The sequence below is a fragment of the Maniola hyperantus genome, chromosome 3 (assembly GCF_902806685.2).
Source record: "Maniola hyperantus chromosome 3, iAphHyp1.2, whole genome shotgun sequence".
Taxonomy (NCBI): Eukaryota; Metazoa; Arthropoda; class Insecta; order Lepidoptera; family Nymphalidae; genus Maniola; species Maniola hyperantus.
This window is the reverse complement of record NC_048538.1, coordinates 14,011,324-14,021,684: the sequence shown is the minus strand read 5'-3', so window position 1 is coordinate 14,021,684 and position 10,361 is coordinate 14,011,324. Positions and strand designations below refer to the sequence as shown.

At 46.6% G+C, this 10,361-nt stretch overlaps 1 protein-coding gene across 5 annotated transcripts in view; it reads right to left on the bottom strand.

Moving 5' to 3' along the window:
- Positions 1–1,298: 1,298 nt before the first annotated feature.
- The window catches only part of LOC117996461 (E3 ubiquitin-protein ligase TRIM37-like), a 22,853-nt gene continuing 13,790 nt past the window's right edge, over positions 1,299–10,361 (bottom strand). For 2 of the 5 annotated variants that reach the window (XM_069509406.1, XM_034984519.2), the window contains 7 exons: positions 10,162–10,298; positions 9,435–9,643; positions 8,633–8,741; positions 5,280–5,621; positions 4,950–5,129; positions 4,639–4,766; positions 1,299–3,141 (listed from right to left, as the gene is read on the bottom strand). In XM_069509406.1, the coding sequence (XP_069365507.1) occupies positions 3,022–3,141; positions 4,639–4,766; positions 4,950–5,129; positions 5,280–5,621; positions 8,633–8,741; positions 9,435–9,643; positions 10,162–10,298 (1,225 nt within the window). In that variant the 3' untranslated portion in view covers positions 1,299–3,021. Of the gene's footprint in view, positions 3,142–4,638; positions 4,767–4,949; positions 5,130–5,279; positions 5,622–8,077; positions 8,272–8,632; positions 8,742–9,434; positions 9,644–10,161; positions 10,299–10,361 lie in introns of those variants that run through there. The other 3 variants (XM_069509408.1, XM_069509409.1, XM_069509407.1) reach the window with 2 other exon arrangements.

Below are 10,361 nucleotides of genomic sequence, written 5' to 3'. Positions count from 1 at the left end.
ACAATCCACAATTGCACTTTATGTTGTGGAGTCCTGAGGAATTGCACTTTATGTTGTGGACTCCTGAAGAAAATCTGGTGTCTGAGTGAAACATGCGTTGAGTGCGTTTTACAAGATTTGTGTGGTAGTGTAATAGAAAAGCAAGCAATAGGCTTACTTTTCTTGCTTCTCTAGTAGTGGTAGGGCAGGCGGTGCATATCGCACGTCTTACCATACAGATTTGTCTGTCTTGGCAGATTATAGCGAATTGAGCTTAAGGTTCCTTGTACACTCGTATCATGAACATCCGCAAAGCAACATCGCCTTCTATCCAACATGAGGATACTAGACGTAGGATACGTGGCGTAGCATGGAACGCAACGGGGTTGGATAGGGTGGCGTGCCAATGTGTTTCTACCCTAATTAAAACGTTATTTAATTATTAAAAATCTATTGATTTACACTTAGAACCTGTAAGTAGCGATATACACAAAGGCGACAAATTGCAAACATTTTTACTGTCTTGGGCACTGACTTAACAATAAATAATATAGAGATCAAATTTTGAGTTCACACTTTAATGCCCAAAATAATTTTCACTTACACACTCATACACATCTTAATAACAGTAAAGCTCTGGTCAAACATAACGCGGAATGGCAGCGTTGCTCACGGCAGTTCGGCTCACCTGAGTGACGTATTTATGTAAAAGGTTAAACTTTTAAAAGTTTAGCAATTCCAGCGGAAAAGTCGCCTGCTGTCATTTCATACAGAACTATCATGTTGACAGCGCCGATCGCTAGTTCAGCGACAGTTTCGTATGAGATGATATACCATATCCGCGGAAAGAAGTTAGTACAGCAATCTCTCTGTTACATAATCCCATACAAATCATAAAGGCAAAAATCTCAGTGGGCGTTAACCATTTTGAGACACCAATCAATCGCAAACATGTTTTCAAAACGATATTTGAAATTCAATTGGAAAATGTTTTCAAAAAACATTCGAAATTCGATTAGAAAACATAGCATCGTTTGTGATTGGTTGGTGACTCATAATGGTTAGCGCCCACTGAGATTTTTGCCTCTATCATTTGTATGGGATTACGTAACAGAGAGAGCGCTATACAGCTTCTTTCCGAGAATATGATTTAGATCGGGATCAAGTAGCGACGGGAGATACAAAATGGTGATATCAGACGCTTCATTAAAGTACAGTGCGACAAGGCTATCTTGGCGCGTGGGGAAAATTGGAACTAACGTTGCCGTCAAGTGTCCCCTTTGTTCTTGTTTGAATATTATAAGAATTTGTTCTCCAACAGCGCCCCCCTGTCAATGTCATTCAAGTGCCAAGAGAGCAATGTCGCACTGTAGGTCTCATTTTGTTTGACACTTTTGATTACTTTTGTATTCAGTGAAGTTTCATTTCAAGTGAAGGATGCCGAATCAATCAATCAACAAGAGAAAAAGTCTGATACCTAACTGGACAAGAGTACATGCCGCCACGCGTTCACGACACCCGTTGCTATGACGCGTTGTCTGACCAGGGGTTAAAATACAATATTAAAACTAAACTCGTAACCCGAGACGGGTTGAGGCAAGTCTCTTGCTCTCTGGCGATGAGTATAATCAAATTATGCCAAGGTTAGCGTCCGCTCCACGAAAATGGATGCCGAGCGCTCGCTCAATTAATATCTAATATTCGTTGAAGTAAAAACAAAAATAAATACAAATATAAATCAATCTTTCTAAACATAAGCTTAAAATACACATAACCTGCAATGGAAACGTGGACAACGCGACAACATTTGAAGATGTTGTAATATAGTCTAGCTGGCAAACAGAACCAAAATATTCCATCAAATTTTTTACAGGACGGCGCGGCGAAAAACTTATGACTACGATTGCTTTTTTAAGGCTTTTTTTTACTCCAATCCAATTCAATGATCAAACTTATTTGGACAAGACGTATTGTCAACAAGAACAAGGGGACAAGAGGATTGGTCCGGATCTATTCGTCAGCTCTTCAATATGAAGTTTTTGACATTACAAGTTGCTACGCGTGAGTTAGTTCCAGTTGCAGGCATAAGTCTGCTATGCAAAATCTGACAGTGTCGCTTTACAGTACAACTAAAATAAATAAAGTATGTAAGTAGTAAACAGTGCATTGTAAAACTTACCTTATTCAGATAATAGTAAAGTATGAATCACCTAAACGACAAATATACGCCCGTGTTCATTCCATATAGCAAGTAGTTACCAGAACGCCGCGCTTCCATTGCACATTTTATTTGTTTCAATCTTCAATGCCCATAATTTAATTAATAATTATGCCTATTATGGGCGCATTCTGTATTTTCTCGCAGTTACTACTCAACCGCGATCCAGTTGATAAATAGCTAAACGATACAGATTCCCCCTTGTATTGACCAATTGATTGCACCAATAGAGTACTAAATAGTCAAAGTAAGATTAAATTCATTGTTATTTAAGTTCAGAACACTCTATTAATCCACAATCGCGCCACACGACATAATACCGCTCCAAATTGATTTTATTTATAACGCACAGTCTAGTAAATACAATAAGCTTCTGATTTAAGATCAAAATGTTAATGAATAAAATTGAAGTAATGTAGTCAAAGTGCATTAGGCAACACCCACAGGAATCCCGTTTAAGTCGCAACGGCGCGTTGCGCGTCGCGTGGTTCGTTGCGTCGCGCGTCGTACTACGCCATATAACAAGCAAACGCTTCTGAATAAAAGCCCTCATACTTGCTCATTTGTTTGAGTTAACAGCGCGACGCGAAGCACCACGCGATGCGCAACGCGCCGCGTCTCCAGATAAGAGCCCTTAGCGCTTTCTGGCGGGAACGAATTTTACCGTTGCGACTTATAAAAGTGGTAGTACCTAACATGAAAGGTTAATGTTACTCGAGTCGGTAGTGGTCCAATGGATCGTCGTGGTCGGCAATGTCGTACGACAGGTGCGGTTTCGGGTGCGGCTGCGGTTCGGTGTGCGGTTGCGGGTGCGCGGTGTCGGGTCAGTCAGCGCGCGAGTCGCGCGGTGGGCTCCACGGCTGCACAGGCGGCGCGTCGTCGCACTCGGCCACGTTGCTGCCCTCGAGCGATAGGCTGTTCAGAAGCATATCGAACAGGGTGTCCTGGATACCGATACAAGAATCTAAAGTTAGGAGTTCCTGACCACAAGACAAGCCTCGCTGCGGTAGCCAATCCGAAACCGAGCTATGCAATAGGATGCGCATTGCATAGGTCGGATTCGCTGCGGCGGAACCAATATCCCAACAAATCTTATTCCTCGTATGCTTTTAAGCCAATTACAGTGGGATGCATGCACTGAAATGCTGCATGCTACTATTAAAAGAAGAATCAAGGACGAATGGGATAGGCAGAAACAAGACAGTCATCTTTCAGATAAAATGCAAAGGTCTTAATCCGTAGGCAGTTGGACAGCATTCCCAATGGAGTCGGGCATGCCAGAGGTATATGAGGATTTTTCTCCTCCCAAAACGAAAAAAATCCTTAGGCTGCTTAGATAAACTATACTATAACTACATATAATTACGTTGTAGTCGAGAATGACCTCGACGTCGTCGGTGTCGCTGAGTGAGGAAGCGGAGGGCCAGTAGCATTAGCGCATCCCGCTGCCTGCGCCACTGTTCGCGGGTTCAGGTTCACATGCTATCGTGTCAGTAATGTTAGTATCGTATAATTACGTTGTAGTCGAGAATGACCTCGACATCGTCGGTGTCGCTGAGGGAGGAAGCGGAGGGCCAGTAGCACTCGCGCATCCCGCTGCCTGCGCTACTGTTAGCGGGTTCAGGTTCACATGCTATCGTGTTAGTGATGTTAGTGGCGTATAATTACGTTGTAGTCGAGAATGACCTCGACGTCGTCGGTGTCGCTGAGGGAGGAAGCGGAGGGCCAGTAGCACTCGCGCATCCCGCTGCCTGCGCCACTGTTAGCGGGTTCAGGTTCACATGCTATCGTGTTAGTGATGTTAGTGGCGTATAATTACGTTGTAGTCGAGAATGACCTCGACGTCGTCGGTGTCGCTGAGGGAGGAAGCGGAGGGCCAGTAGCACTCGCGCATCCCGCTGCCTGCGCTACTGTTAGCGGGTTCAGGTTCACATGCTATCGTGTTAGTGATGTTAGTGGCGTATAATTACGTTGTAGTCGAGAATGACCTCGACGTCGTCGGTGTCGCTGAGGGAGGAAGCGGAGGGCCAGTAGCACTCGCGCATCCCGCTGCCTGCGCTACTGTTAGCGGGTTCAGGTTCACATGCTATCGTGTTAGTGATGTTAGTGGCGTATAATTACGTTGTAGTCGAGAATGACCTCGACGTCGTCGGTGTCGCTGAGGGAGGAAGCGGAGGGCCAGTAGCACTCGCGCATCCCGCTGCCTGCGCTACTGTTAGCGGGTTCAGGTTCACATGCTATCGTGTTAGTGATGTTAGTGGCGTATAATTACGTTGTAGTCGAGAATGACCTCGACGTCGTCGGTGTCGCTGAGGGAGGAAGCGGAGGGCCAGTAGCACTCGCGCATCCCGCTGCCTGCGCTACTGTTAGCGGGTTCAGGTTCACATGCTATCGTGTTAGTGATGTTAGTGGCGTATAATTACGTTGTAGTCGAGAATGACCTCGACGTCGTCGGTGTCGCTGAGGGAGGAAGCGGAGGGCCAGTAGCACTCGCGCATCCCGCTGCCTGCGCCACTGTTCGCGGGTATCGCGGGGTTGCCACTCGGCGCGTTGGACCAGCAAACCGCGCCTACACCAACAATAATTTATTTATTAGACAATAAATTACGTTCGCGCGAACGCCGAAAATAGACGCAATGAGGTACATGTTCGGTTCGTGCACGCGCTGCGTTCAGACTCCTTTCATGTTACATTGCATGCGTTGCCTTTCATCAGTCTATACGCAGCTTTAAGAGCACTTTCCCGCACCTACCTGGTATCGTATCTCTATGCAGCTGGCCGGGCGACAGGGGCGGGTTGCGCGGACTGCGCTGCGGAGGGCGGCGCGCGCGCGCTTGCGCGAAGCGTGCGGGCCGCGGCGTCGCGCCGCCACTGTTACCGCGCAGCATGGTGGGGTCGCTTTGAGACGACGTCGCCCAGTTGCGTTTCGGAACTGGGGAACAAGGCTCCTGTTATAATGTTTACATTTTGAACACTATTCCAATAACAATAAGGTTGCAAAATAATGTTGCGTGTAATGTAATATAATAATAGATAGGTATGCGTATAGGTATACAGCAACTTGTGGTTTTTGGAAACTCACCATGCTTACTATTCCTCGTGCACTTCGGCGTGAGTCCGTTGATGCGCATGAGGTTCAACAGCAGCATGTCCGTATGCGCGGCTGTCGACAACTGCGGGTCGTCGTGCCTCACGGGCGTGGGTGCTTGCATCGTGGTTTGCGGGGGCACGTGCACGTACACGGACTTGAGCTCGGGGGAGAGCGGGCACGCGGGTGACAGCGGGCGAGTGGGTGAGATCGGCCCGTCGCTGTCTGCGGGCGTCACCCCCCGCCCATGCACCGCGCAGAGAAGTCGGCTCAGTATATCACCCGCATCGTTCGACCGATTCGAGTCGCTGCAAGCGCCTTCGACATCGTTTTCCCCTGTTCAAAATATTACGTAGCTTAAAATATAACTATTTTGTTGGAAACGAAAGTGAAGAATGAAATTCTTGGCTAACACGCCAAACAAAAATAAAGAAAGGTAAAATGCACATCAAAAATTGCGAATGATCAGAATGTATGCGTTGCGGGCAAACGAGATGTAAGTATGCGAAACGTTAGCGAACGAACCGGTGGAACATATTCTACGGAGACGCAGAATTCATGTTTTTTAAAATAAAAATAGCGAGCTAACGAGCAGGCGGGTCACCTGGTGTTAAGTGATTACACCCATAAACATTTGCAGTACCAGAGGAACCGCCAATGCGTTACCGGCCTTTCAAGAATTTGTTGGTTGACTAACTTGACTAACCCCTTGACTAACCCCATGTTGTACTCTAGTAGGAACACCACCGCAGGGAGTTGATTCCACAGTTTGCATGTGCGTGGGGAAAAAGGATCTGGCACAACGGGCGGTCGAAGTGCACCAGACACCCGGGTGGTGAAAAGGTGGTCACTTGGCGGAGTGTGAGTTTTAAACTAAGGTCACTTACTTTAGCATGGTTTATATTTCAAAGTAATACCTCAATCTAGTAGTTCTTGCTTCTTGAAATAAAAGAAAATAAGTGAGTGTCTTTGCTATACTATTTAATTACAATTGAAAAATTTTAACATCGTGAAATGAAAGGCTTCGTTATCGAACTAATCAAACTAATCCTGTTCTATTAATTTAATAATAATTTACATATTTGAATAATAATAACGAAACTAAAAATTGTACTTAAACAAAAGCTTAAACAAAAAATAACAAAACTTAATATATTAATTATTATTTATCAATTCAATGTGAAATACAATTTTTTTTGCGGTATTTTTTTTTTTTTTCAATGAAACAATTTTAAATTATTTTACTTGTACAAGTACCTAATTTTTGGAAATATTATAATTTTTATACAACTTTGGTATTAGTTTACTTAATTTATATCTGAGTTTCTAGGAACAATAATTTTAAACGCCAAATAACCCTTACTTCTATAAAAGGGAAATGAAGAAGAACCGCCAAAGTTTGAGTCTCTTCATAACCATATCGTTGAATGGTAATAATTAAAAAAAAAACAGTGACAAGTTAGCCGTTTAAGAAAGGGGGCTAAGAAGGAAGAGGTTTGGCAGTTACATTAAAACTCATTGAGTCCGCGCCAGGTCGAGATGGCAATCGGGGTATGAGGCGGGGAGACGCCCCGCACACCCGCACGTCACCCGCGCTCACCCGTTGCGGGTGAGCGCGGGGGATGTGCGAGAGACATTTATCACATTGGCTGACAAATATCAAGCAAGTTTTGAAGGTAGTTTGAAAAAATGCAGATTTAAGGCGTCATTTCTATTTATCTAATTTTAAATAGAAAAGCTTACGACGCGCTCCTACCGCCAACGACCATTTTTCATCAATAAAAATTTAAACTATATAGATAGTTTCTTCTAATTAATGTAACGGAGTTTATGTTGTGTGAGACTGTGTTGGTGGTAGGAATCGTCTGAAAGCGCGCGGTTGCGAGAGGGGCGCGGGGGGATGGGCGCGGGGGGAGGGGCGCGGGCGGGAGGGGCGCAGGAGGTAGGAGCGCGGGCGGTTGGGGCAAGCGCGCAGGTGGCGGCTGAGACAACCTTTTCTGCACGAGTCAACATGAACTGAACCCATGACACCAGCGCCGTGAGCGTGTTTGCAATGTATTGGACTGGTCACGGCTGGTCGATTGCGGGAAAACTGCATCAATCATTAATACAATCGCAATCATTGTGATTGGCTGAATTTATAGTATTCTTGATTTGGTTATTGATTAATTAACACGATCAAACTGGTTAACGCGATCAAACTGGTTTTTGATAAACTATGGCGATCAAACTGTAGGGCGATTTCGTAAAACCTGCATCATTATTATTACAATCTCAATTGTTTTGATTGGCTGAATTTGTGCGATTCTTGTTGCAACAATACATTGTAGCCAATAGTGAGCGAGCATCAACCAATCAGAAGTGATTGCGATTGTGACATTGTAGCTGTCATTACCCCAGTGGAGGTGCGGGATCAGCGGCAGTGATGTCTTGGCTCTACCTCTAGAGTTGGAACATCGTAGGACGCGGATGTTACGAGGTTCAGTGTTGGTGATAGGGCGCGGGCGGAAGTGGCACGGGCGGTTGCGCAACCTTTTGCACAAGCTAGCATCAACTGAACCCTTGGCGTCAGTGCCGCCGCAGCACCGCGGCAATGCAACACCAGCGATGTTATCAGCCCTAGCTAGAGGTGGAGTAGTGTTATGGGAGGTTCAGTGTTGGTGGTAGGGCGCGGGGTCGCGGACGGTGCGCAGGCGGTAGCAACTGAACCCTTGGCGTCAGTGCCGCCGCCGCACCGTGCACCGTGGCAATGCAACACCAGCGATGTTATCAGCTCTAGCTAGAGGTGGAGTAGTGTTATGGGAGGTTCAGTGTTGGTGGTAGGGCGCGGGGTCGCGGTCGGCGCGCGGGCGGCTCGGGCGCAGGCGGTAGGGGCGCGCGCGCAGGCGGCGGCGACGCGCGGGCGGCGCCTCGTCCGAGCACTGCGAGCCCGGCGACTCGGCCAGCGCGCACCACGAGCAGCCGCTGTCGGGGCCCGACGACGGCTCTGCGGGGCGGGAAGGTACAGGAAATAGGACAGGGGACGGAACACAGATGGACCTAGGGAAAGGAAACTTGACTCTCTCTCTCTCTCTCTCTCTCTCTCTCTCTCTCTCTTTAGTTATATAGGTTACGTTACTTAGGAATAATGTAGCTTTCTACTGGTGAAAGAATTTTCAAAATCGGTTCGAAAGTTCCAGAGATTATCCCCTACAAACAAACTTACAAGCTTTACCTCTTTATAATATTAGTTTTAAAAGGCAAGGGGAAGATAAACTTATTGAACTTTAACTTCTTAAACTTAAGTTTGTCAACCGTTTGCAAAGGTATCATAAAAACATGTTGCCAAAAATCAAGGTACTGCTTACCTGACATGGTTTCTTCGTCAACGTCGTTCTCTTCGTTGGAGTTCTCTTCGATTTGGTTCGCGTTGTTGTCGCTCACGAATGTGTACTCTAGTTGGTTGAACATTAAATCCTGAGGAAGAAAAAATTTTATTTTTTTAAAGAATATTAGTCGTGTTAATCATGAGTAACATTTCCTCTTTCATCTCCAACTAAGGGTAAAGCTTGTGCTAAGAGAACGTACGACGATACTACAAGTACAACGGGTGGGGTTCGAACCGCCGCCGACCTTTCGGAATTCAGTCCGCTCCTTTAACCGTTGAGCTATTGAGGCTTTGTGTAGTGTAATTATTTGTATAGTATAATTCCCGCAAATTGCAAATGCGCTTGGCCGCCATTATAGTGACGTCAGCACTAGACTGAAATTTCGAGCTGATGGTATATTTTATTTCGGCTGACGTCAAAATGAAGTCATTTCGATGTTAATGAGACATGGTTCCAGCGCAATAGCAATTTGCGGGACTTATAACTGTTACAGTAGTGTAGTTAGAGTGAAGTGCGCGGAGAACGAGTCAGGGCCGGCGGGCGAGGCGGGGCCCTATACCGGCGCCTTACCCTGGCCCCGTTCAACTTTGGGGAAGAGTGTCAGTAGTATAATCACCCCGGTGTCGCTGCTGGACTCGGAGGCGGGCTGCGCGGGGTTTGCGGGGTGTGCGAGGTGCGCGGGGAGCGGGTCGGGCCCGGCGGGCGAGGCGGGGCCCTATACCGGCGCCTTACCCTGGCCCCGTTCAACTTTGGGGAAGAGTAGTGTCAGTAGTATAATCACCCCAGTGTCGCTGCTGGACTCGGAGGCGGGCTGCGCGGGGTTTGCGGGGTGTGCGAGGTGCGCGGGGAGCGGGTCGGGGCCGCCGGGCGCGGTGGGGACCTCTGCCGGCGCGTCGCCACTAGGCCCATTCAGCTCCGGTGATGATAACGACGCACACAGTATCGGCGAGATGGCCGTGGACACCTCCGGCATGGGCGAGCTAGCCACTGCTGCACAATCAAGTAATTTTCAGGGTTCCGTACCTCAAAAGGAAAAACTGAACCCTTATAGGATCACTTTGTTGTCTGTCTGTCTGTCGGTCTGTCAAGAAACCTACAGGGTACTTCCCGTTGACCTAGAATCATGAAATTTGGCAGGTAGGTAGGTTTTTTAGCATTTAAACTTATTATATATTATTTAGGTAGGTAGGTATTATAGCAGACATTATATTTTCCATTTTCGAAGTAAGATAACTATATCAAGTGGGGTATCATATGAAAGGTCTTCACTTGTGCATTCTAAAACAGATTTCTATTTATTTTTATGCATCATAGTTTTGAATTATCGTGCAAAATGTTTTCTAGGTGTTACAGCCGCACTCAGAGTCGCTAATCGTTACTTAAGATTGAGTTAAAACGAGACAGATTTATGTGAGAGATATAGAGACTCTGTCTCGTTTTAACTAAACTTAAGTAGGTAAAGATTAAGCGACTCTGAGTACAGCAGTTAGTAGGTAGTTTGCAGTCACCAGTGAGCGGGGAGTCGGTGACGGGCTGCTTGTCGGACCGCGGGCGCGGGGCGGGCGGCGCGCTGGCCGCGCTCAGCAGCGAGTGGAGGCTGACCACTAAGTTGTCCGGAACTCCCGATTGCAGCGAGTTCGACGACCTTCCAACGGTTTTTGATTTTTTTTAATAGAATTCAATACTTTTTAATCTAATCAATACTTAT